Genomic DNA, 27,500 nt, shown 5'->3' on the forward strand with positions numbered 1-27,500 from the left:
TCTCATCGCCCTCATACGATCGCCGGCGTCGCGGCGACCATCGTGTGTCCGGCGTCACTGGTGGCGCCCTCCTTATACCGTCGCCATTTTTTAAAATCATATTTCAACCCTTCCTCTAAAAATACATATACATACATACATATACATACATACATACATACATATATACATACATATATATATAAAAAATGTTCTTCTATTTGTTCGCTTCTTCGAAATCTTTCGTATCACACTTTCTTTCCTTTGAATATTTTTCTTTTCTTTTCTTTTCTTTTCTTTTTTTTCTCCCCCTCGAGAACGCGCGAGTTTTAAAGTCCCTTTTACGAAACTCGACGAGTTTTGCGCAAGAGAACAAGGGGAAAAGCCGAAGGCATCGCTTCGTATGTGTACTAGACCGGAATTCCGCTTACGTAGGGAACTCGCTTGCTATTTTTTTTTTTTCCTTCTTCTTCTCTCCTACGGATCGACGCTTACTCGAAACGACAATAACATATTTTTATATTATTTTACAATTTTTATAAGCCATTTCAAGAATAATTTAACCAAAGTAAATTGTAAAAAGAAAGGAAGGAAAAGTAACGACGATCTATCGGATAAAATCGTAAACTCGTAAAATTTAATTTTCCCCGTGATGGCGAAGAGCTTGAAAAACAATGAAGAAGAGTAAATCGGCTCGGATGGTGGTGAATACGATCGAGTTGCGTTCGGACAGGTAAGCAGGTAGCAGGCCACGGATCGACGGATAAGCGCAGCAAGCAAGCAGCAAGCCGTGAGTAGTTAGTCGGCGATACACCGATGTAGCCTTGAGCCTATTCCACGCACGAAAGCCCCCGCCGCATGCCTGGCTGCATGCTGCACTCTTCGTGCCGTCCTGAGCTTCCAGAGCAGCGTACAAGTGAAAAACGAGGAACGTGTTGAGGGGAATACAAAAAAAAAAAAAAAAGGAAGAAAAAAGAGAGAAAAAAAAGAAAAGAAAAAAGAGAGAAAAAAAAAGAAAAGGAAAGAGCTTACTTCTATATATCCCGAAAATGTGTTCCATTATTTTTCTTATTCGGGTCGATCATAATGAGAGAGAAAAAAAGAAGAAAAAAAGAAGAAAAAAAGAAGAAAAAAAAGAGGAAGAACCCCTTTCTTTCCTTTACTTTTTCCTTTTTTTTTTTGGACACGATAAACCGTTATATTATCGGATGGTCGATAAACTTAGACCGAAAGATGGGCAGTGTAAACCTGATCCCGATTTAGAGCCGAGCCCTTTTTACGCGAAGCCAACTAGGCCATGCACGAAGGATGGACGAGGACGTGGAAAAATATTAAATTTGTTGACGTGCATCGAGAAGCATGATTGATATTTGAACTTTTGCTTTTATTCTTTAAAGGACAGCCATAGTTGTTAAAAGAAATCGTTTGAAAAAATAGAACGATTATTTTAAATCAAATATACATACATACACACATACATATATTTTAAATTTGCTCACGAGGAATCTCGTGAACGACACGAGACATTGGCACTCCGATGACGATTACGATAATGACGATGAGGATGATTCTAAAGTCGAATATAACGAAGAATACACTCGAAACGATAAAGGAGGGAACTTGGTATTTCGCAAAGTTTAATCGCGTCCATAAATTTATCGTCTTCCTATCGTGAGAATCGCGGCGTTCCTCGGGGCGCGTACCTGTGGCTCGCAGTGTAAAAGTGGAATCTAGGCCGATATAAATAGGCTGACACGATGTGAAATAACAGGTAGCCTTAAATGCCGAACTTATACGAAATACTAAGAAGTATTTGATCTGGTGAATATTCCTATGTATGTAACAGAATTTAACTCGGTTCATATTTTCAAACATCAAACATCTTACAGCGAGTTCTAAGATTATGATCGTAAAGTTGATAAAAAAAAAAAAAAAAAAAAAAAAAAAAAAAAAAAAAAAAAAAAAAAGAGAGAGATAGAAAGAGAGAGAGAGAGAGACACAGAGAAATACTAACATCCTAAAAGAAAGTATTAATTGTTGCCAAATTGGCACAGTCTTCGATAAGTTAATTTAAATTTGATGATCGATGCCACCGCGATCGTCTGGTATCGTGTTTTCTTTTACCTACACATATGTACATATCTGTATTATATATATATATATATATGTATACATATATATATGTATGTATGTATTTATTTATATATGTATATATGTATATACACAAGGAACACGTACGATAATAAACGCGCGAGTTTCGAGAGTTTCTCGAGATAGTGAGTTCCGCTCCGTTGCAGCCGAGCACCAGCAGCAGCAGCAGCAGCAGCAGCACCACCACCACCACCACCACCATCACTAACGACAACACTAACGACAACTCTGGTTCTCTGTGTCTCACTAAAGGGAGGGGGGAAAAAAAGCGCATGGGTGCAAAACCTTTGCTCGGCGTGCCTGTTCACGTTGTCCTGATTCCGTCATGCGCTTAATTCACATGGCGTACATACTCGGACATTTTTGACAAAGAACGACAAAGGGGGAAAACATTATTATTGTTATTATTACTGTCATCGTTCTTAACAGTGCTTTCAGTATGTCATGTAATCATCATCATCATTATGACGTAACGAGGAGAGATAAATAAAGGAAAGAATGAATATTGATAGCGTTGAAAAGAAAACTGGTACATGTTCTTCTTTCTGCTCTGTACGACAACTGAAAGAACAAGGTGTTACTGGTGTACCGGAAGAATCCCCATAAGGCAAGGTGTCTCTTTAGCAGCACGATTTCCCGAAGAATTGCGCCGAACACGGAACGTGCACGCGAGTACATACATCTTTACTCGAGACAAGGTGTCTCGCTTCGATGAACTCAGCCAGGCAAACAGTCGACTAGCCAACCAGTCAACCCGCCAGCTAGCCAGCCGGTCAGCCAACTAGTTAGCTAGCCAGCTAGCTAGCTAGCTATCAAGGCACCTTTGTATTCCTTTCTTTCTATCTCTTACTCGTTGCTCGTTGCGAAGAATGAAAAAGAGAGAACGCAAGAACGTAGAATTGCCTCTAGCGCGGTGGTCTATTGTGGCTCGTGTCGCACATATCACTGTCGTCCCAATTCCTATCTTCCTCTTTTTCATTCCCATATCTATTATCATATATCGTATTATTTTGAATTTAAGTATTTTACACACGAAGATCTTTTTGTGTCTACGAAACTAATGAATGATATATTTCCCTTTATGATATATGCCAATGGATTTTGTACACTTTATTTCGATAAAAATAATGTGAAGCAGTAGAGAGATATTACCAGAGATGCATATACAGTTACAGAGTGGGGAACCCAGTTCGTTCCGTCTCTCTCTCTCTCTCTCTCTCTCTCTCTCTCTCTCTCTCTCTCTCTCTCTCTCTCTCGCTCTCTGCTACTTCATATACGGCCTCGCGCTTATACGAAGAAAAGTCTATTATAAGCTAATCTCCGGCTAGCTCACCTATCTCAACTGACCCATAATCGATACAGTTTCTGCACGCTAAAGCGTTACGCTACTGCGTGAAGGCTCGTTCTTGCTTGCATACGAAAAGGTGTATATATATATGTGTATATATATATATATATACATATGTATACTATATATATATACACACATGTACATATGTAGATACGTAAATCGAAGTCAGGACGTATGTATATAAGTATATGTATAGATATAGACAGACGTTCCAAGAGTACACCGCGTGCGAGCCGCAAGACGCGTTTCGTGTGTAAGACCCATAAAGGCGTCACGCTCGACGCGCAGAGCCCTCCTTGATCCAAATTCCTGGCTGGGGTTGGAGGTTGCGCGGTTCAATCTGATTTTAATGTCGACGTATATAAAGACAAAGAGAGAAAGAGAGAGAGAGAGGGGGGAGGGAGAGAAAGGAAGAGATGTAGAGTGAGAGAGAAACTGAGATTCGTGGGTGGTGTGTAAAAGAAAGTATAGAGGAGATTTCTTCGCCAATAAACACGTTGAGAAGGGTGTTAGTAGTGGTGGTAATGATAATGATGGTGATGGTGATGGTGGTGGGTCTGGGGTATGTTGTCCTTGATCGTTGACATACTCGCGCACGATGCGCGAGTGTATTTGTAGCGCAAGGAGATATGCAATGCAATCGAAAGACGAGGGGGGAAAGAGAGAGAGAGATGAGAAGGCACGATCGAGCAGGTAAAACTCGGCTCTCTTTCGTTTCGTTTCGTTTCGGTTCGTCACGGACCGGTGCCCTGCTAGCTCTCTGCCCTTGACACACTTCTCTGTTCCTACCAGAGAAGCAAGCGTGGTGCTGCTGGTACTCGTTGGAAGAGCCTCAGCATAGCACTCTGGCGGTCGCTTCATGAGTGAAAAGCCTCGTCACGTCTCGACACTCTGTATGAGGTTACGCTTCGAACGCTCTTCGTTTGATCTCACAATGATGCACCGCCGCACGACGATGATGACTACACTTCATCGGCGTACATTCATCGTAATCTATATGCTTTTTACGATGACCGCTTCAACTCTTTCTACACGCATTATATAAATTCGATATTACTCGAACGAACTATACCCATTACGTTCTCTCTCTCTCTCTCTTTCTCTTTCGCTCGCTCGTTCGCTTGCTCGTTCGCTCGCTCTAATATAGCTTTGCATAGATCATTATTCGCGAAATTATTCAGAACAGGTAGGGTAGTAGTAGCGGTTAGTGTGGTGTTCGCTGCGCCGTCAGCTGCATTTCATGTTGGTTGATAAGTGACCCCAAGGTCGACTGCTACTGCGACAGAACTATTTGCGTCGATATCGAACTCTCTTTCCCTTCCCTTACTATCCCACGTTAATTTTTGGCTCTTACATAAATACCGTGTATATCGTTGGAAAAAAAAAATAATAATAATAATTATAAAAATAAATAAAAACGATATAATCGATACTGCTTTCCTTCCCGTTGCTTGCTATAATCTTTTTTCTTATAGGATATAAAAATTGTTGACTCTCTGATAGTTGTTAGATACAGGTGACCGGGGCAAGGAAAATTCGTAAGAAAATCGGATGAAGGAAGGAACAGAAGAAGAATGAGGTCGCTATTGAAACTGGGCCAGGTTTACTCGGTAACTATGTCACCGCTATTGATTCGCTATCCACACACTACTCCCTGCGGCACCACTTATCGCTGGGGTGTATACGCCGGAGTAAAACTGTTGCGGTAGCTTATTTTCTTTTTCCTCTTCATTCTTAACCTCATTTTTCACACTTTTCTTTCTTTTTATTTTTTCTTTGTTCTTTTTCATCCTTCTAACCGTGCTGTTCTTTTTTCGTCGGATACCATTTGAAAGGGGGTCAGACATCTTCGATCGTGTTAGAACGAACGAAGAATTTCTGTGAACGTCGAAAAAGATATCGCTGATATTCTTTTTTCGTATTATTTTCTTTTCTGTTTTCTAACGTAAGGGTTGCTCCGCGAATCTCTCGATATGCTTCGATGCTTCGTAGTACATGCGATTTCGTAATTTCATTTTATCTGGGTCAGATTCTCTCTCTCTCTCTCTCTCTCTCTCTCTCTCTCTCTCTCTTTCTCTCTTTCTGCCGCTGAAAATTTCCAAGCTATCGAGTAACTCTCTCAGTGATTTGTGCGTCGCCATTTGCACGTTTCGCTTCACTCGCGCTCTTTGCCAAAGAAGCTCGCCTCGTCGTTGTCGAGTGGCCTACTTCTTTTTTACGCGCTAACCGATACTACTCTTGAGCGTACAATAAAAGAGTCTGACTTTTCTGATAATCCGTCACTTCCCTCCCTCCCTCACTCCTTCCCTCTCTCTCTCTCTCTCTCTCTCTCTCTCTCTCTCTCTCTCTCTCTCTCTCTCTCTCTCTCTTTCTCTCTCTCTCTCTATCTATCTATCTATCTTTTCTTTTAATTTCTCTATTAATAAAAAAAAAAAAAAAAGAAGACAAAAATAAGAGAAAAGGGGTAAATAGGACGTACTTCAAAAAAGATTAACAGATTTTTGCTATCGATTATGATGACGATCTATCAATACCATCGATGCTTTATGTTTACACATGCGATCTTTGTCGTTTAAAGCTCGTTCACAGTGAAAGAACTATATGGCAGAACCCTGACGACAGGTGAGAGTGAATGAGAGAAAAAGAGGCAGAGTAAGAGATATAGGGGGAAGGGGAAATAAGGAGAGAGCGAGAAAGAAGGCAGCCCGGACACTCGGCTTTCGTTTTCACCCAGCCTACTTGTTAATCCGGTGAGTCAATAGTTGTATAACACTGGAACTGCGTTGCGTAACTCAGGTTGGTTTCCCTTGCGACCTACTTGCCCACTAAACTAGACACACATTCTTATCCAGTGGTAATCCGTCTCCCTCTGACCGATCCCGTATTCACTCTTTCTATTTCGCTTTCAATGAAAGCGTTTCTTAACTGCAAACGACGACTTTCATCCTCGCTTGGTTATTCCGTTCGACAGTTTCACCAACGAGAGAACTCATGAATTCTATTGTCTTCGTTGCGTTAACATTCAATCGATGATTACTTTTGTATATACATATGTAAATCACGGAAAAGAGAAGTATCAAAGGATAGATATAAAAAGAATACGTTTTAATACACTTTGTGAGTTAGCATGTTCCAAGCCGCGTGAAATTAGATTGCATTTTCTTCGAGTAAAATAGAAGAAGATGCAGATAGAAAAGTACAAACTAGGAGGAATAGAGACGCGAAGGTAGACACTAGAATTTTCCGTCCCTCGGATCGATAACGCGTACACGTTGCAAGGTGATGAAATGAAGGAGAGAGAGAGAGAGAGAGAGAGAGAGAGAGAGAGAGAGAGAGAGAGAGAGAGAGAGAGAGAGAGAGAGAGAGAGAGAGAGAGAGATAGAGAGAGAGAGAGAGATAGAGATAGAAAAAAAAAAAAGAAGGCAAAGCACGAATGTCGTCGCAAAACGGCGAATGCAGGTCGCGCGTAGAAATGTGAAAGAAAAAGAGAGAAAAAAAAAAGAACAGAATAGATAGAAAAAAGGAGAGAAGAGTGTTTCTCGGTGTACATATTTATTTACTTTTTTTTAATCTTCTTCTTCTTTTTCTTTTTCTTTTTTTTTTTTTTTAAGTCAGCTCGAACTACGTTTGAGACTTATTAACGTTGCTATTGAAATTAAGTTTATTCAGTAACGTGTATGCCATGACACACTAACCAAGTGGTCGAGACCCACTTAAGCTACCGGGTGACCTCCATCGAAATGGAATGGATGGGGTGATAGTGCGTGGTGTATTTTAAGCGTGCACGTACGCACAACGCAACGCGACGCAACGTAACGCGTACGGAAAATGTCTTGTCGCGAGGTCATCTCCTACCGAGATCGTCCTTCGATTTTCGAAGCGGGAAGAGTCGGTCGAGGATACGGAAAAGATGTCCGAAAGGTAAAACCAAATTACATCCTTCCCTTGGATATTTTATATTTTTCTTTCTTTCTTTTTTTTTCTTTCTTTTCCACCTTTGGAAAGTAAGATGGCCAAACGAGAGAAATTCGAGATCGAATTAACCGCGCGTTTGCGCGCGCATCGAGATGCTCGATTTCACTTTCGACGTGCACGCATAAGTTAGAACCAAATATTACTCGTCGAAAAAGAGGAGGATCAGGACATCCCCTTCCTCCCGAACCTCGCCCCCGCCCACCCGTGAGAAAGTTTCGACGATTTCGCAATTTAGAATATATCCCGAGTTTATGTACGGGCAAAGGATGTGCCCATGATTACGTCACGAGTACGTCGTGGACAGAGATTCTATCATTTACGCGCTTTACCCAGAATATATAACCGTTTATATTTGAAATTCTAACGCGTTTTAAACTCTCGAGATACTCTAGACGCACGTAATGGCGTAACCTAACGTTGACTCGCGTTACTTAATGTGCGAATAATAGGAGGGCGAGCTTCTAATAACGAATAACTATGTGACTTAACCTTTCGCCCATCGTGACGTGTTATGTAAAAAATTGAATAGATAATTAAAACGTAAGTAGAGAATTTGTAAGGCTAATGGAGGATTTCTCAAATCACATTGATTATCATCGATAGGTGAAAGAATAGAAAATGGGGATGGGTAGGAAGAGGAGGAGAAGAAAAATAGACCGATCCGAAAAGATGACCGAAATTAGTTGGTCCATAGATATGAAGTTATAAACGATGAGCGGTTTGGGGGCAGGAGGATCGTTAGCTAACCGAATACGTATACGTTTCTTACGCAAACTAGCGAAAGTAGGCGGGCGCGAGAGTCGCTCCCCTCGGTTTGTTCGCCAGCTCGGGGAAAAGAGAAGCGAGCCAGCCGAGCGAAGGAACACGAACTCTCGAGGAGAGGGAGCGCACCAACGACCACACCGACAACGGCAACGGCAACGCGACAGGCAAAGGTGTACGTGAGAGCGCGCTTGGACAAAACCAATCGGCTTGGGAAAAATGTTGCGAAAGCCAGCCGAAAGCGCTTTTTAGCGCATGGCGACGAAAGCGAGAGTGAAGTCGTCCGGCCGGTCGAGCCACGAAATCACGAATTAGCCAGAAATGAGAAGACCCTGGGGGCCGTAGCACGTATACCAATATTTTCGCCGACCATTGTTCTATCGACAAAAGCAAATCGAAGAACAAAATGTATTATAGATTAGACGGAAATATCCTCGGCTACGTGGTAATAATAAATCCTTATATCCCCTTGATAATCCTTCGAACGCATCGCGAATCGGGGATATACCATTAATCTTTGATGTCTCTTTTTGCTGCTCGTCGAGAGAAGGAAGCTGACCGACCGAATATTTGACCAAAGTATCTTTCGAAATTATTTCGTCATCGAATTTTTGCCGAAAGAGAAGCAAACGGTTTGGAGAAAGTATTACGTTCGTAAAGGAAAGTGAAAAGTTTCTCTCTTTCTTCATTTGAAGCCCTTTCTTGTCTCTTTGTTCCTTCTTCGATATAGAGACGCATATAGGTGGGAAGCGAGAGAGCATAGATGTAAGTAGACGACGACGACGCGTGGACGACGCCTGCGTCGCGAGAGTAAAGTAGAGGGAGAGGAAGGGAAGGGGAGAGGAGGCTTGCGCGCCGCTGAGATTCGTGCCATTGTCAGTGGGTAATCAGGTCAGTGGGCCAGTGGGACGAGCACTTTCAATTTCAGTCCTTCTAACCGCGGCGGCGGCGGCGGTGGTGGCGGCGGCGACTCGCCACGTCGTCGTTATCTCGCGTCGTTCTTGACGTGTGTACGCATGCGCGCGCACACGCGCTCTCTCTCTCTCTCTCTCTCTTTCTCTCTATCACTCTCAAAGCCATACAACACACATATATAAACTCATAGGCATCCTGCGCCAGCACCGATGGCGACACGCGCCAATCGCGTCACACTCCTCCAACGCATTACGTCGTCGTTTGTCGTCGTCGTAGTAGTTAGTCGTCGTTATTGCGAGAAAAAGAGCAAGTGTGCGTGCGTTCGCGCGCACGGGCAGAAAGAGAAAGAGAGAGAGAGGGGGGGAGGAAGGGAGGGTAAGAGTATGATCCACGCGCTATGCCCCCTCAGCCTTCTTGTCCTCTCTTCTCTTCTTTTCTCTTCTCTTCTCTTTGCTCTTTAGCAGCTCCGTCTTCGTCGTTGGTCTGTGCTGCTGCCGCGCGCTCTGCTCTCTGCGGGAAAGATAGCGGAAAGTAGGACGCGTATTAAAAACCACAGACCGTGTCCCGTGGCGTCACTTCTCGTCCCTCGGCACTCTACGCCTGTATTACCCAATCGAATTCATCATAACTGGCACGAGAAACGTCGTCGGAGAGCGTACATGTAGCAGTAACAGCAGTAACAGTAACAGTAACAGTATAACACAGCGGCAAAAGCGCGCGAAACGATTAGTTGGGAGGAAAGTAAGATCGATTATCAGCGCCCTGTTGCGGCGAACATTGCAAACGTTTGCCGGCTTCGATCGAGATCGTAGCAACGCGGAAAAGGATCAGGAAAGCTCGTTTCGATTACTCCACTCGATAAAAGAGTGGGGATGAACATTAGGAGATTAGAAAAGAGATCGCGATGATATAATCGTGAAATTGATCGATAGCGCCTTTCATTTTCCTTTACTCTTCGATCGTTCGTATTTAAAAAATTCTACGCGAGTCCTCTATTCCGTATTTGTACGCAATAATGTTATTCAAAAATATAACTGTATGTAAAATTGAACACAAGTTGTAAACGATAAAGAAAATGTAGTTTCTAGGCTCGCGGTCTGATAAATTGGCACGCGCATCGATATCACCAGTGTTCAGCGTGCCGAGAACATTGAATAATAATTATTGTTGTTGGCTGGGCTTGGTGTTATTGAGTTATTCCAATGCGACTTTATCAAAGTGGGTCAAGCTATTCAATAGCGACCGCAGTCGACGAGAAACGACCCGTCTTAACGTCGCGTGGGAGTGTATGTACTTTATAAAAGACACACAGAGCCACGCAAATGTCTTTGTAATAATGCTCGACAGCCCCGGAGGAAGGCTCGTTCGATTGGACGCGTGCGTCAATCCTTCTCTCTCTCTCTCTCTCTTTCTCTCTCTCTCTCTCTCTCTCTCTCACTCTCTCTTTCTCTTTCTTTCTTTTCCAAAATATCCCTTACAAAATATTTCTAACTTTTGAATTATTAGTTCATAATAACCTTTAGGACATGTCAAAATTGAAGATCATTCACTTCTTATTGTACTAAGTAGTAGAAAGAAATTTGTTCAACATTCGACATGTCATCAATTTTTCAAACAGGCAAGATTCATTATGGAGAAATCTCCTGGTGAGAGTTAGGATAATATATGACCTTCATAAAACGAAAGAAAGGAAGGTAGGAAGGAAAAGGACGAATTATAGTGCAAATATTGTCCATTAGAGTTCGTAAGTAATTTTGCTCATAAATCAACATCGTGAAATATTTCAAAATAGTGTAAAAATTGAAATATACATAAATAAATAAATAAATAATAATAAAGATAAGTAAATAACAATATCTCAGCAAAGATATACAATTCGAATTCTTGAAATTCTACAAACGTGCAAATAATTGCACTGTGTCCAGATGTATACAACGTATCTATAAGGTGATAGACAGTTACTTTCATTCTCATTCAATAAAGTGAAAGTAAACAAATTTGCAATATTTCCGTTAGGACTAGAGTAGACATTTATCTTAATACAATGAATTTCGTACTTAAGTTTTTTGAAAGCTTTACGATCGAACATAATTTATAAAGCTTTAAAGGTACTGATGTTCTAACGGAATTGCGTAAATTTCGGAAAATAGCGTAACAAATACGTGTCAACGCCGCAGGTAGATGTTGACTTCTACCGTATTGTCAAGGTTACTACAAGGGAAACATCCTGCAAGGATATTAACATTTTCTACTTTGGCACGCGCCAGCACACTTACGAAAAAGATTCTGTTTAAATAGGGTTTCTTTTTGAATGTATTTGGGGACTAGGCGACCCTTCCCGTTGCGTTGGGTTTCTCATAGAGCAGGTGTAAAAAAGGAACTAATGCTTTCATCGATTGTTGAAATTTCAAAGTAACGAACAAGATATATACTTAGTTTTGCCAAGTAAAATATAACTCGTTATTTCGTATTTCTTTAAAAGAGAATGAGAAAGAGAGAGAAAAAAAAAAGAAAGAAAAAAGATAAGGGATGAAAAGAGAAGGTTGACAAACATTTACGGCGCGAATAATAGAATAAAGAAACCTGAGTGCGAGCTCTTTCCTCGACGATATTTTCTCAGAACGCATAGGGTGACGGACGCGTGGCGCGTTCACGAAGACGCGCTTTCAAAGCTCTTTCCAAATCGAGGACAGCCTGTGTAGAGTCACGCTCTGAAAGCAATTCCGCTTTGAAATTTAATTGAAAACGCCTGTTGCGTCCTACCGACCGACGCGACGCCAAACGTCGCCGTGCGCAAAGTATTCTCGCCGAATATTTTAATGGCGCCAAATACAAAATGATTTTGCAAAAAGAAGATGATTGTAATGATCAATTTTCATGATTATTAAGAAAATTTTCTAAATAAAATAAGCGCTAATATACTTGCTTGTTTCCCTGAAAATCATCAAAAGAGAGATTGTCCCTGGTTTTGTAAACGTTGCGATCTATTACCAGAGATCGCCATTCATGCGGCGGCACCTGTTCTCATTTCAAAGGTACGGAATAGATCACGTCACTCAATTCATTCGTAAACAGAACGATCGAGTGCATTGTATGATTGCCACGCTTCTTTCCCTCTTGATCGGGAAGGTGCACGCGCGGAGGGGGGGATATCCACGGAAGAAAAAGAGAGAGGTATAGCTGAATGGAGAGGGAACTATGACAAAGCCGAAGAGGTAAATAGAGGGTAGAAAAAGAGAGAAAAAAAAAAGAAAGAAAGGAGAATTGCCAAGAGCGTAGCAAAGGGATAAGAGTGCAAAGAGAAAAGCAAATAGAGAATAAAAAAAAAAAAGGTAAAGAAGAAGAAAAAAAAGAGCATTTAGAGGAAAGAACCATTGCGTGATCGTACCTGAAGCATCATTGGCGGGCAAATCGGTGAGCAGATCGAGCCTGATACGTGATTGCTGTTGTTGCTGCTGCTGCTGCTGCTGCTGCTGCTGTTGTTGTTGTTGTTGTTGTTGTTGTTGTTGTTGTTGTTGTTGTTGTTGTTGTTGTTGTTGCTGCTGCTGCTGCTGTTGTTGTTGTGGTTGCTGTTGTTGATGTTGCTGATGATGAAGAGCTTGTTGCGGCTGCTGGGATCCCGTGGTCAATGGTAGATTAGTTGCATTCGCGTGATTCTCCGTCAATATCGCGGCGGTATTCGAAGACGACGAGGACGAGCTAGAAGATGAGGTAGAGGAGGAGGAAGAGGGAGCGGCCGACGAGGAGGATGTCGTTGATTCCGTAAGGGTAGTCGTTGCGGTGGAATTGTTGTCTAGAGGTGCCACGGGCCCCCCTCCGCCCCTGCCACCTTCCCCCGAGCCTGTAGCCATTCGACCGTCGTGCATTCCTACGAACGAGCGAACGACGGACGGACGGACGGACGAACGGACGGACAGACGAACGAACGAACGAACGAACGAACGAACGAACGAGGCTCCCTCCCCCTTCAACGACACCTTCTCTTCTCCACCGTGTACGCACGCACGCACGCACGCACGCACGCACGTACGTACGTACGACGCACGCACGCACGCACTTGCTCTTCTCTCTTTCTCTTTCTCTCTCTCGCTCTCGCTCTCGCTCGTACGCTCTTTCGTTCGTTCTTTCGTTCGTTCTTTTTCCTCTCTCCCTCTCGCAGCCGTTCGCTCGAGCGCGCGCGCGCGCTCCCGCTCTCTCGAGAGCACCTACACAAGCATTTAATTCCCTCTCCGTTCAGTACGATCCGTTTCTCTCTGTGGCTCCTCTCTCGCACACCGCCGCACTCTCCCTCTTATTGCGGCCCGCGGGCGCGCGCACGACTCTCTCTGTCTCCGTCTATTGCCCGTCCCGTGCTCTCTCTTTCTCTCTCTCTCTCTCTCTCTCTCTCTCTCTCTCTTTCTCTGACTGGTTGGCTGGCTGGCGCGCGCTCGCTCTCTCACTAGCTCTCTTTCCCTCTCCCTCTTTCTCTCACTCGCTCTTTCTTTGAACTCTCCCCGCGCCGCCGGGCAGCACCGACAGAACGTTCCACGGCGAGAGAAACTGCTACACCGTGTCTCTCTCACTATCGAGAGCCGATCGACGTATCACACAACGGCGACATCGCACGCGTCCGTGTAAAATGGTGACCCGCGCGAATTCTTAACCTCCTGTTCGTCGGCTTGAAAAAATGGAACGTTAGAGAAATGTAGGTCTGTAGGCCACTTCACTTACACTTTGCATCGGGACGGGCACTCCCTTAGTCAAGCGAGCGTCCGGCGCACCGTCGCGCTCCTCTGACAGCGCGACCGACCTCCAGGGCCGTATCCTTCCAACGGATTTATCTTTGGGGCGCTTTCAGCAGCCGTCGCTAACCTCGACAGATTTTCGAGCAACATCATCGCGCTCCTCCGATTTTCCTTTCCTTTTTCCCTTCTTCTTTCTCTCTATCTTCTTACTACGCTTTTTTCCTTTTTCTTTTCTCTTTCTCTCTTTCTCTCTCTCTCTCTCTCTCCCCCTCTGCCAACAACTCAAAGACGATCTCGAGCGACTTATACTTTCCCTTTCTATTCGATTACCGACCCTACGTGATCTACGTCGTGTTTAATATCGTTCGCAGATAACAGAGATGATTCGTTTTGTGATACCGTGAAAAAATATTTCTTTTGGTTTTACTCAAAAGATTAACATCGGAAATAAATTAGCCAACTTGCACGCGGTTCCGTAACGCATGGCTACGGTAGTGCGTAACGAAAGGGAAAACCATCGGCATATAGAGTACAAAGAGACGGAGAAACCGTAAACCGACGAGGTTGTGCGACTCTGTGCAAGAGGATAATCCGTTCTTTTTGATTATTCCAAAATTAAGTACCGATACGAGAATTAATTCGACAAATTTCCTTCCTTCTACAATTATTAATTCCTTAGATTGTATCTCTGTTGGGAGTCAAAGGGGAAAAGAGAAATTAATTAGACCGAGTGTAAACTTATCCGGGCGCCGGTGATCCCTAACGACGGCACTGAGCCTTCGGACGTGATATGAAAAGACGCAATTTGCGAAAGATTTCCACGATGTCTCCTGGTGCCTAAGAATTTCCAATCTTCGAATCGGTAAGCCGATGAACGTGTCCTTTGCGTATCCAAGCTCTTCGAGTTACGGCTCTCCAACAGAAACAGCCGCTTTGTCTAAGTAGGTCAGGTGTCACGATATCCAAGTGCCCTATCGACGAGCGTTTTTACACCGAACGTTGCATAACTCGTCGCGCACGACTTCACCAAATATAACCGCGTAAAAACTATGGCTTGACGGACGTAATGCGATGTAATCCGTTTTCATTGAACATTGCACTTGACTAACGCTTTCGTGCCACGTTAGTCGCGCCATCTACAACCTCTACCCGCCAAATTTAAAACTTGTCAAATATCTCGCCAGCCGAATGATTGACCTTCAAAAATATTTATTTATTTTTCATATAAATATTTTTTCTTACAAAAATAATTCATACCATAAATATATAATACAAAAACGTTTATAAAGCTTTTTATTCTCTCCCAATGTTTGTGATACTTAATCTATGCGCACACCTGTTATATATATCATATAACATTATATAATAAAAGCTTGTAGAAAGATATAAAGAATATATATATATATATATTGTTTTTCGAATCTTATCGATAACATATAAATATATCTTTTTATTGTAACTTCTTCGCAGCTTCACCAAAGTGATTTCTAGATATGATTAATCTTTGAATCTGCGATGTACCTTCATAAATTTGGAAGATCTTCGCATCTCTCATTAATTTTTCCACAGGATATTCTGTGTTAAATCCTGCACCACCAAAGACCTATAAAATTCGTATTGTATTATTTTTTCGATTTAACTCAAATTATGCATTAATTAAAATCAATTTTTCGACTCACTTGGACGGCATCGGTAGCGCATTTGTTAGCTACGTCAGCGGCATAACACTTGGCAATACTGGAATAAATGCTAGCATTTGGATAACAAACGTCTAGTGCCCAAGCTGCTTTCATCCAAGCGAGACGAGCCGTTTCAACTCCAATAACCATATCAGCGATCATAAATGCTACAGCTTGATGTTCCGCTATTGGTTTGTTGAAGGTTTTTCGCTCCATCGCATACTTGGTAGCTTCATCCATAGCTCTCTGTGCTAATCCAACAGCCATAGATGCTACCTGTGTTGTTGTCAAAATTATATGTCAATTCAATATTAATAAAGCATTTTCCTTATTTCTTATATAGTTTACCGGTGGTCGAGTTCTATCGAAGGTTTTCATGGCAACTTTAAAACCAGCTCCTTCTCCTAACAATACATTTTCCTCGGGTACGCGAACATCTTCGAACGTAATCATCCTAGTATCGGAAGCTCGTTGTCCCATATTTATTTCCTTTATAATGAAAATTTTTTTCTCGTTAAATATAATTTAGCGACGAAAGTAACATATTAAAATAACTTACTTTACGGCCTGGAGTTACGCCTTCAAAATCACGCTCAACGATGAATCCTGTAAAAGCTTTACTGGCTGGAGCTTTTGGATCAGGATCTGTTCTGGCCAATACAAAATACCTACAACATAACGATAAATGTAATTAATATCGCATATTATTCCGTGTATATATATATATATATATATATATATATATAATTTTTTTTTAATATAATATAATTTTTTTTTCAATTGAAAGACATTACCAATTTGCAAAACCACCATTTGTGATCCACATTTTTGTACCATTAAGAATCCATTCCTTTCCTTTTTTCACAGCTCTAGTTTTCAAACCTGCTACATCGGATCCAGCACCAGGCTCAGTAACGCAATAAGCCTAGAAACATTATAAATAATTATAATTAAATATAATTAAAAGGATAATAAGATAATAATATATATACTCTTTACTTACAGCTACAAGAGGTTCTTCTACGAGTCTTCCAAGATACTTTTTCTGTTGTTGTTCATTTCCTGCTTCAATCACTGGTGTTTGCTATAAATGAAAAAAAGAAAGTAAAAATGCATACTATTTACATTAAAGAATTTGTAAGTTCCTTTTAACGCTAAATATATGATATACTCCAAGACTGCTAGTTTCTATTGCAGTTGCTATCCCTGAGCAGCCATAAGCAAATTCCTCCGTTGCTAAACATCCATCAAAAATCTTTTGTTCCATACCACCTAAATACGATATTATATATTGAAATTGCAATACATTAGGTGACATAAAAAGATTATATATCAATAGAAATATTTTATAAATATTTTATGTAAACATACCGCAATGTTGTGGAATATAATTGGTCATAAATCCCAAGTTCCAAACCTTTTTAATAATATCCCATGGATATTCCCCAGTTTTATCATATTTAGGAGCAACAGGAATGATCTCCTCTCTAACAAATTTACGCAACATTTCTTGCGTTTCTCTTTGCATGTCATTTAGTACTATATATGTCAAATAAAATTATTTATTAAAGAATGAGATTCTATTTTTATTAGAAAATATTTCTTCTCGATGATGCTTTTGTAAAGAAAAGTAATATTTTTTTCAAATTGTATAGTTATACTTACCAAAGTTATATCCATTAATGTTTTCCGATATCTGAGGGTTAGCTTTAATAGAAAATCTTCTATATATTCTTGAATATATAGTAGCATTGTTGAAGATCTGAAAATCGAATTTGAATGATATTTATTAAAATTATAATAAAATATTTGCAATTATATATTATTTTTGTTTCTTATTTTGTTTTTGTCAATTATCTTAATAAAAATGATAAATTGTCCATTTCATTTTTGGAAAAAACCTTAAAACATATATTTAAAAAAAATGTATAAAACATGTAAATGATAATGGAAATTACTAATAGAATTTAACTTACCTTTCTAAGCAACATTTTTATTTTTTTATATTTTCTTATATTAACTCTTAAATGAATATTTAAATAGTAATAGAGAATTATGTCATTAGAAGATATGTAAATACGTCAGCTAAAACACGTTTAAAGGTCAAAGTACAAAGACAATTGTCTAGTGACAAACAGTCTTATTATACATTTAAATGTAAAACATAAAATGTATTTATGGATAAAAAACACATATCATGTATACGTATTAACATGTAGACTTATCAACAACAGAATGATAAGTACTTTTGTAAGAATAAAATAATATAGTAATATCTAGTAACTTTGAAATATTAGGAATACAAGCTAAAATTCCTACGTACAAATTTTTTAATACGTAAACAAAAAAAAAAAACAAGAGAGATTGGGTTCTTATCACTTCATTTCCACGTCAGCATATGTATGTAATTTGAATAATGCCTTTGTGTTGGATTCTTTAATATTCACTATACACAAACCCATACTAGCAAGAAAATGAATCAAAGATGGACGAAATTTGTTCGGAGCTGATCATAGGAACAACTTTAGAAAATATATTTCTAGATCTTATCTATGTTAGGAATATAGAGATATTTTCTTGAGTTAGATATTACACGTTTTTAGATGTAAATTATTTATATTTCTAATTACGATTTAAATATAACTCTCCAGAATATACAAGAGATATGTGTGCCGATAGGTCCTATTCGTCGGTTATTATTAAAAAATACATCATCAGTATCAGTTGAATTAAAAATAAAGAATATAATGTTAATGCAAATAATGTTTGGAGAATTTATAATTTAAGTGAATATAATTGGTGAAAATATCATTAATATGTTTTTATTTCTCTAATAATATTAACAATTTTGAACGTTCAATTTTAATACGGTTTAGCGCCATTCTTTGAGCGGGTAATTAAAAAAGAAAAACAAAAGAAAGAAAAAATGTGCAATCGTACAAGTGGTACATATTTTAATATATCGTGAAATTATTCGCAAATTATTTTATTATTAATCATTTAATAATAATATTAATAATAATAATAATAATAATAATAATAATAATAATAATAATAATAATAATAATAATAATAATAATAATGTACCTATATACAAGTTTTGCATAAATATGGATAGGAAGTGTATAATGTTTATAAATAAAATTATTTATCAGGATGAAATCGTGAATCAAATGAATCGCGTGACAAAAACAATCCTAATATACTTTTCTAATTATACTTGGTTGATATTTTTCTTTTTTTTTTCTTTTTTTTTTTTTAATTATTGTCTACTTGTTTCAAATACTACGTTCTCACCCTTGATTATGGTGCATTAGGGGTTGGTACCCCTGTATAAGCAACTCTTATTTTCTCATTTGTTCTCTACTCTATCGCTCGTGAAATGTGCTTTTGTTGAAAGAAAAAAAAAAAAAAAGAAAAAGAAAAGAAAATGATTTTGATTTAGAAATAATATCTTTTTGAGAGCATAAGAAAATACAGCTACAGAATGAAACGATCGGTAAATATCCGTTAGAACTTTTGATACTTTATATTCATTATTTCAATTATACATGCATCCCCCTATATTTTAGGCTAGCTGATTGAACAATGCAAGCATTATTTTTTATTTAGAATCTCTGTCACAGTTGTAACAATTGTTGTCGTTGGATTAATTGAAAATTTTTGAATTAGAAGCACTATTAAATCATCTTTTTGTATCATATGATTGTGACTTTAATTTATATTATTTTTTTTTACAGCTAACAGAAGAAAATGGAGATACAAAAAGATCATTTGTCAAACAAGAGTCTGTTGCATTTACATACGATGGAACATATACGAATTATCCCTCATCTACTACTTCGGCATCTACTTCTATTCCTCAACCTTTACCAGGACAACCACCATTACCTCCTATGCCTCCACCCCCTAGCGGAGTTCCACCTCCTCCTCATGTTTTTGGACCAGTGCCTTCTCAAGTTACACCGTTACAAACATGGGCACAAGCACCCACGCATTGGCAATGGATAACTCCACATGCCGCACCTTTACCTCAAAGAGAAATTCAACATATTCAAAGAGAAATCGCACTGAGAGGTAACTATATGAGAAGAGAAAGGTTCTCTCACAACAGAAATAACATGCACGTTCAACGAAATATTTTCCACCGTAAAAATAGAAGACTAGCACGATTTGGTCAACCCCAGGGCCAACCCCAGTTTGACCAAGCTGCATATTTTGGTGCAGCTTTAACAAGTGGTCTGGGTTTAGAGTGGCAAAGAAATAATTACACTACGTCGCCGAATGATACTATTATGAATCATATGTCTGTCCCCCTTTCCAATCATCCCATAACTCCCATAACCCAAGGAATTATAACTGGTGGTAGACATGGAGAAGAAAAAGGAGATCAGGATGTTAAAATTGTATTGGTATGTTAATTGAATTTATTTTTCTTCATTATATAAATTATATATAAATATCTATTGTAGGAAGAGGTAGTGGTTAAAAAGAATAAACAAAGAAAGCCTATGTCACAAAGTTACCCCAGTCGACCGTGGAATCGTGAGGATGCTGAAAGAGCTTTAAAAATTGAAACAGAGTATAATAAGACTGTTAAAGCTCAGAGTTTGATAATAAAATTTCCAGATCCTGATCTTAATAAGGATATTGTCAGAGAATTTCATTCCGGTATACAGAATATTCATTTTCAAAGTCCAAGTGGTCCTAGATATTGTTTTATTCAGATGGCAGAACACGTTAATATCGATGAAGCTATTAAAGAGTTAGAAAAGATTCCTTTTGGTATTGGTAATTTAAAAGTAGAAAGAAAATCTTTACGGGATGAAGATAATCCAATGCCTGAAGAAATCGATCCTTACACTTTGTACATAGGAAATTTACCCGAATCCGTTAATGTGAATGAAGTTAAAAGCAAGTTTCCGACAGCCGCTAGAGTGGACGTTGGTTATGCACAGAAAATGAGAAATACACGGTAAATATAGATATTATATATAATATAATTTATATTTAAGTAATTAATTATTTTCTTGATTATTTCAGATATGCATTCATAAGATATAATAGTGTAGATGAATCAATAGCGGCTTATAAACAGGCACACGATTTGATGTGGGATACAAGAAGTATTATTGTAAGATTCAGAAGACAACGTGGAAATACATGTCTTCCAGGAGAGCCTAAGCCTAATGTAAAGAAAGTTAAAGAAGAACCTAGTAATACTTCACAAGCGAAAGAACAAAAAGTAAACAATAATGAAAAGAAAACAACACAGCAAGATAACAGTAGTGGGGAGAATAGATTGCAAGATAATATTAAGACACAGGGTAAACAAAATAATCAAACTCAGCAGCAAAGTACTGATGCACAATCTTCTCAATTACCTGCATCCGTGACGTCTGTTAAAACGGCACAACAACAACCATGGGCATGTATTATATTGTTCTTTAGGAATATAATTTTTTGTGCAGAAAATGTTCTCATCAAGATTACTATTCCAGACATCGCAATCACCGCAAATACCTTCGGCATCTGAAGCACCACCTCCATGTCCATCAGAAACCGAAACAGTGCCAGAAACGATAATATTAACAGATATTAAAGAAGAACCGGAGGATTATGAGGAAATGGATATGGCATGTTTACCATCTGACGATGCTGATGATGATGACGATGAAGACGAAGAAGATTTAGATGATGACGACGATGACGACGACGACGACGACGACGACGATGACGACGACGACGACGACGACGACGATGATAACGAAGAAGAGGAAGAAGATGAGGACGAGATCGATCATGCTGAAAATTTAATATTTAATACCAAACAGCAGCATACAGTAAAAGATACAGAACCATCTGATGTGAGTATATGCGATAATACTTATATATATATATTCAATGATTATATTCTTATCTTATTGTTTTCTCTTTTATATTAGCATCTTGATCAAATGTTTAATGAACTGGAAAATATGGCAAGCGACATTGGGTTTTAATAACACAATTAAAATCACATTATATGTTATAATGATCTCTAATAAGAAAATGTTGCAAACCATCTTTAACATACCGTATGTAAATATCAATAATTGTAAAACGTAACAGGTGAGACTGCATTTGTTTAAGTACAATATTATAGATTAAGTGAATTTACATATATAAGTTCTCATAAAGTATAAGTTTTTACCAAGATTCCAATTTTAAGTTCAAACTATGCCTGCATGAAATAAATTCATGATGCCAAACGAGTACAATTAAATATCTTACGAATATTTTATTTTATACGAAAGACTTGTTGTATATTATCGTTTTAGTTGCCCGAGAAATCATTATTTTTCTGTAAATATTTTTATTAATAACGAAAGCAACCGTGTCGGATACTTACGCACATAACTAGATTGAAATTGCGCTAGAATTTTATATCTATAGAAAACTATAGAATCATTTTATAGGATAAAATGAATTATAGAATATAATAAATCATTGCGACTATGTTTGCAAGTGAATCTTTCGCATTATGATGTAAGTAGGCTAACGATGATTAACAATGATATCGAAATAAAATTTCATTTGAAATAGTTTATTTAACAATTACGAGTTACCACATTATAATGTCATTTTTCATTAGTAAATATATTTTTACATATAAAAATAACGTATAAAATAGTATACATATTGTTTTATTATTTATTCATTTAATACAAAAATCTGTATAATAATTATTAAAAGTGTATATTCTTAACCCTGCATGAAAATATAAACTTTAACTTATAAATAACATTATTAAGTATATTATCCTTATTAAAAATAAAACTTGTCGAATTAAATCCACGTGTCTTGTACCATTTAAAATAGACGCCATACTTTGAATTTGATCTTTTTGCTCGCTTGAACAATGTTATTTCCGGTATGATGAAGCGCCATCTACTTCCTTTTGTACTTAACAATATTAAAGCGCGGGTAACGTCTATCGTATTAGAGCGTCTCCGAGCGTTATATCTCTTTCATTTTTTCTTTATGTTATATCGTTTTTTAATTGATTAAAATAGAAAATACTTCATTTTAAACAATATGTTTGAAGCACGTTTAGTACAAAGTGCTATCTTGAAGAAAGTTTTGGACGCTGTTAAGGATCTTCTAACCGAAGCAACCTTTGAATGTTCTGATTCTGGAATTCAAGTACAAGCTATGGACAATGCTCACGTTTCTTTGGTTTCTCTTAATCTCAGAAGTGACGGTTTCGATAAATACAGATGCGATAGAAACTTGTCTATGGGAATGAGCATTGCAACGTAAGACAACGAAATTTTTATTTTGATAAAATATCTTGGTTATGTTTATTCTTTTTGATAAAGTAAAGGTCACTTGAGAAATCATTTTTTAAAATCATTGTAATTCAATTAGATTATATCTCGTAATTTTTTGTCATTATATTTTTTGTTCTTTTTGATTTTAAATCCTAATCATTTCTAGGATGTCGAAGATATTACGATGTGCTGGTACAGAAGATACTGTAACATTAAGAGCTTGGGATAATCCAGAGATCATTGTCTTTATATTCGAATCACCAAACAAAGAAAAACTTGCAGAATATGAGATGAAACTTATAAATATGGACCAAGAACATCTTGGTATTCCTGTAAGTCTAAGTTTCCTTCCTTGCTGTTTTTTATACAAACCCTCTATGGTTTATTTCTCGTCGTTTGATTAAATATATTACAGGAAACCAATTACTCTTGCGTTGTTAAGATGCCTTCTCAAGAATTTGCTCGTATATGTAGAGATTTAAGTCAGTTTGGAGAATCAATAACATTTGCATGTTCCAAAGAAGGTATAAAATTTACAGCATCTGGGGATCATGGAACAGGTTTGTATTTTGTGTCTTATCATAACAGTGCATTCCCACCATATATAAATTGTATACTATCCCAATATATTCTATTCGTTATGAGGTAATTACCAAGTTCGCATTACTATCTTAATATCTGAACTCTGATGATTTATCTGATAGTACATTTAGTTTTGATATATATATATATATATTGCTTATATTTATTATGATTAGTATTAATGTAGCTATGGAAAGTTTTTATTAAAATTTAATTAGGAAGAAAAATTTATATGATTAAAATCTTAAACATGCAATAACCGTTGCCAAATATATAATATTTCTTTAATTATGTTTCAGCTAATGTTAAACTCGCACAAACTGCTGAGGCAGATAAAGAAGAAGAAGCAGTAATTGTTAACATGCAAGAGCCGGTCAAGTTAACATTTTCTTGTCGTTATTTGAATTGTTTCATAAAGGCGAGTCCTCTATGTGCACAAGTACAACTTTCGATGTCCAGTGATGTTCCATTAGTATGCGAGTATAAGATTGGAGAGATTGGTCACATTAGGTATTACCTGGCACCCAAGATCGACGATGACGATGATAATTAGGAAAAAGTGTCTATTAAATTTGTACATGCTGTAATTATCACAATGGTAATATTTTCATACGTTTGATATTTGTTTTTCCAATTCTGACATGGTACCTATCGTCATTGTATTTATTTCACTGCAAAATGTGATATTGTTTCGATATTTTACTTAATCCAAAGTTATTACACATATTTTGATAATAAAAAAGTGAAGTGTATCCTATAATATTGAGGTACAATTAAGGCAAAGTTAAAAATACTTTGAAGATAGTATATTATTTAAATTTTACATTTAAAAGTCATTTGGCTTGTCACAGTGTTAGCGCAATGTTGAATTGACACTAAAGTTCATAGTAGAGTGACACAATCATGATTAACAAGATAAAATGGTGTCATTCTTCAGGTTCATATCATTACTGTTTTGTAAACTGTGACCACTTTTGATAATGTCGCATTTTAATATGTAAGAAGAACTCAATATATTTCCAAAATTTTTGATAAATTTTGAATTATGCGTTATTCTTACATCCTAATCTAATCAAAATTTAAAGTTTCACTTATTTCCTAATGTCTTACATCTTATACCTTTTCGTGTATAAGCTACTTTAATATAAAAATACATAATCAGCTTTACGAGCTGTGGGAATAAGAGGGCTACCATGGATGGAATAGCCTAGAAGTATACAATTAAATCTTACATAATTTGGATCTCGTATAATTACTAAGTAAATAAATATTAATCGTTAAACGTTGATTTATATTATGAATTATTTTACACGCAAGTACTCTCTCTTTCTCTCTCTCTCTCTCGCTCTCTCTCTCTCTCTCTCTCTCTCTCTCTCTCTCTCTCTCTCTCGCTCTCGCTCGCGCGAAAACCTCTATATGTGATAAAATCGTTCGTCTCGTCTCTTATTCATGCACCCTTAAACAAAGTTTCTAATCCAACTAATTAGATTTCCGGTGTACGTGAAAAGAGTCGAAGTAGCAATAAAAGAAGATACTTTGGCAATATTAATCAGCCTCTTTGGTTCTAAAGCCCTCATATTGCTTCTTCGTTACCAAAAAAAAATAAAAAAAAAATAAAAAAAAAAAAAAAAAAAAGAAAAAAAAAGAAAACTGTTCGAAATTGAATGTTTTTGATCCTCAGCACATTTCGAATATGCAAGATCACAAAAGTATTATTCATTAGGATAAAGACAGAAATGTCCTGCTTAATCGATAATCGTTGAACTTTATTGAATTGCGATAATTATTTTCGAGATATCTCCTTCTGAAGAAGAAGTCTTTTCGCATAGATCCAAACGATTATTGTTTTATCGATCAAGTCGATCTTTCTTTATTCACATAATTACTTTTGTCCTTTCTGTTTGTTTCCGACGTAACAATAAATACGTAAACGATGCCATACGATTTACGCGCTTTATCGAGCTTAAAATAAAAAAATGCGTTTTTTTTCTCTTTCTTTCTTTTTTTCTTTCTTTCTTTTGGTATTTCAGAGAAATTAGAAAGAATTTAGCCATTTTTGTTACCGTTACTCCCATACAAGCTGGGATGTACGAATTTGTCATGAAGCGTCCTTAAATGCCTCAATAAATTACTTTTTACGTTAAAGCCTTTTTTACAATAGGAACAAAGAAAAGGCCTCTCTCCCGTATGCGTTCTTTGATGTATTACCATCGATGCGTGACTCGGGAATACTTTTTGACAAATATTACATAATTTTTGATGACTATGTACCCTTTTTGGTTTAGGAGGTGCCGAGTTGTTCATCAAGGCCAATTGTTCTTCCGTGTGTTCCGTCTGTATGTGACGTACCCATTCCTGAGGCGTTGGATACATATTACCGCAGAGATCGCACTTTAAAGGTGGAAAGTCTTTACTATCGTCGTCTACGTCACCCTATGAAAAAGAATACCACCTGCATTTGCATGTCTTAATCGTATCAAGTATAACTTTGCGATAACGCAAACGTTCATCTTATATCTCTTTACCTTCCTCTTCTTTCTTCTATTCTCAGTCATATCGGCATGAGTAAATTCTATATGCCTCACCCAATCCGACGGCCTGTTGAAAGTTTGACTGCACATGTCGCACGTCAACGGAGTATACTCTTCCTCTTCCAAATCACCATCCTCGTCGGCACTGTGTACGATCTCCTAAAAAGATTATTGTATCATGGGCATAAAATAATAATAATAATAATAATAATAATTTATGCATTTCCTAAATGATCAACCAACGATATACTTTGAGATTACGTACTGGTTTGATATCGATCTCATGGTCTATCGTCAAGGATTCGGATGGATCGATACTTTCTTCCCAATCGATTGGCTCGTCCTTCACTAACAGTTCTAAATTTAATTCCGCCTTTGTAGGGGAAAAAAAAAAAATAAAAAAGGAAATGTTTCACAAATCTTGTCGATGTCTTTAAGAAGAAGAGATATAAGAAAGAAGAACGACAAAAGTTATAAAAGTGTCTTCTTACATTTTCACCACCTTCGCTTCTCGACTTGTTAGACTCGACATCGCTGCTAACGCTCTTTCTCGTTTTCCTATTAGCCTCGAGATTTTCCTTATTCTTGTTCTGTTCGTTATTCTTGTTCTCCTCCAAGACCTTTTTAGTTTCAGGTTCACTTGATTTCTCCTCAACCTTTTCCGCATTCTTCCTTTCGACCGGCTTTTGGGCTTGAACGGTATTCTGCGTTGTCGCTGGTTGTTGTACGTTTTCAACGATCTTCTCCGTAGTTGGCTGGACCAGCTTTATCTTCTGTATCTGTCCGGTCAACGGTGGTTGTTCCTTTTTATCACGTTCGACCTTTTGATTGTTAGACTGTATGTTCTCCTTTTTACTACCAGTGTTCGATCTCCATAATCCACGTACTCTCAATATATCTCCAGCCTTTAATACTCCTTCCAATTGATCGTTCGTCACAGTTGCCTCTCCACTGTACATGTACTGTATAAGAATCTTCAGCGTGCGGTAACCGATCTCCGTTGGTAATACCTAAAATCGAACACACGTGAACACGAGCGAAGACGGCCTTCGTACCACGAGATCGTACGATCCCGTTTAAGCTCTGCAAGTGGGATCGATAAAATCTCATCGAGGTGAAATGTGCTTAAGTCACGCCTAAGATCGCTTTAGAAACGACCATTGGATTACGTTGCATCCGATCGTTTTAACAGGAATACGATATGTGTATCAGGTAATTTAAAAAAACAACAACAAAAAATAATAATAGAAAATACTTTCCAATGGATCTCAAACGATTTGTAATAAGTATATTCCATCGCAATAATAATAGAGGTCCTATTCTAGTTTCATTATCGTCCAACCGAAGGATTTAATATGAAAACGATAAAGATAATTTCAAATAAGATGAAATCGTTGTTCGTCGATATCATCGCAACGTTTACAACTTACCACGATCGTCGGGGCATTCGAGTTGGCCCCAAAATGACAGGTTTGAAAGATGTGACTTAGGTACGAAGAGCAGGCTGCAAGGACAAACCGATGTGCCGCCACGTGCCG

General features: G+C 37.9%; 5 protein-coding genes across 11 annotated transcripts in view; 2 read left to right on the top strand and 3 right to left on the bottom strand.

Annotated features, from left to right (window-relative positions):
• Positions 1-14,970, bottom strand: part of ftz-f1 (ftz transcription factor 1) — a 36,699-nt gene extending 21,729 nt beyond the window's left edge. The window contains exon 1 of the mRNA XM_035882548.2: positions 12,522-14,970. Coding sequence (XP_035738441.2) covers positions 12,522-12,999 — 478 coding nt within the window. The 5' untranslated portion in view covers positions 13,000-14,970. The remainder of the gene's footprint in view (positions 1-12,521) is intronic.
• Positions 14,971-15,133: 163 nt separating this feature from the next.
• Positions 15,134-18,013, bottom strand: Mcad (Medium-chain acyl-CoA dehydrogenase). Its single transcript, XM_085660528.1, has 11 exons — positions 17,860-18,013; positions 17,513-17,621; positions 17,202-17,298; positions 16,908-17,075; positions 16,708-16,808; positions 16,540-16,620; positions 16,331-16,461; positions 16,096-16,204; positions 15,885-16,025; positions 15,537-15,812; positions 15,134-15,460 (listed from the first exon to the last, which is right to left on the bottom strand). Exons 2-11 carry the CDS (start codon positions 17,525-17,527, stop codon positions 15,308-15,310), a joined length of 1,272 nt encoding a protein of 423 aa, XP_085516654.1. The 5' UTR covers positions 17,528-17,621; positions 17,860-18,013; the 3' UTR covers positions 15,134-15,307.
• A 795-nt stretch (positions 18,014-18,808) lies between these two features.
• On the top strand, positions 18,809-22,176 carry Pof (RNA binding domain-containing protein painting of fourth). 2 transcript variants are annotated; one of them, XM_035882550.2, is made up of 6 exons: positions 18,809-19,035; positions 19,277-19,948; positions 20,009-20,511; positions 20,580-20,964; positions 21,038-21,403; positions 21,482-22,176. In XM_035882550.2, the coding sequence occupies exons 1-6, from the start codon at positions 19,024-19,026 to the stop codon at positions 21,536-21,538; spliced, it is 1,995 nt and encodes a 664-aa protein (XP_035738443.2). In that variant the 5' UTR covers positions 18,809-19,023; the 3' UTR covers positions 21,539-22,176. The 2 variants fall into 2 exon arrangements, with proteins under 2 accessions (XP_035738443.2, XP_035738444.2); XM_035882551.2 differs by lacking the exon at positions 18,809-19,035 and having other exon boundaries at positions 19,382-19,613; positions 19,696-19,948.
• A 310-nt stretch (positions 22,177-22,486) lies between these two features.
• On the top strand, positions 22,487-24,425 carry PCNA (Proliferating cell nuclear antigen). The gene is made up of 4 exons (XM_035882571.2): positions 22,487-22,834; positions 23,016-23,181; positions 23,265-23,409; positions 23,731-24,425. The coding sequence occupies exons 1-4, from the start codon at positions 22,614-22,616 to the stop codon at positions 23,982-23,984; spliced, it is 786 nt and encodes a 261-aa protein (XP_035738464.1). The 5' UTR covers positions 22,487-22,613; the 3' UTR covers positions 23,985-24,425.
• Positions 24,426-24,612: 187 nt separating this feature from the next.
• LOC118448812 (uncharacterized) overlaps positions 24,613-27,500 on the bottom strand; it is a 5,082-nt gene continuing 2,194 nt past the window's right edge. For all 6 annotated transcript variants that reach the window (XM_035882565.2, XM_035882558.2, XM_035882560.2 and 3 more), the window contains exons 2-6: positions 27,393-27,500; positions 26,454-26,972; positions 26,228-26,335; positions 25,957-26,121; positions 24,613-25,864 (exon numbers count right to left, since the gene is read on the bottom strand). The exon at positions 27,393-27,500 is cut by the window's right edge and continues 134 nt beyond it. In XM_035882565.2, the coding sequence (XP_035738458.1) occupies positions 25,478-25,864; positions 25,957-26,121; positions 26,228-26,335; positions 26,454-26,972; positions 27,393-27,500 (1,287 nt within the window). In that variant the 3' untranslated portion in view covers positions 24,613-25,477. The remainder of the gene's footprint in view (positions 25,865-25,956; positions 26,122-26,227; positions 26,336-26,453; positions 26,973-27,392) is intronic.

Source organism: Vespa mandarinia, chromosome 12, assembly GCF_050613455.1.
Source record: "Vespa mandarinia isolate Hongniang chromosome 12, ASM5061345v1, whole genome shotgun sequence".
Lineage (NCBI taxonomy): Eukaryota > Metazoa > Arthropoda > Insecta > Hymenoptera > Vespidae > Vespa > Vespa mandarinia.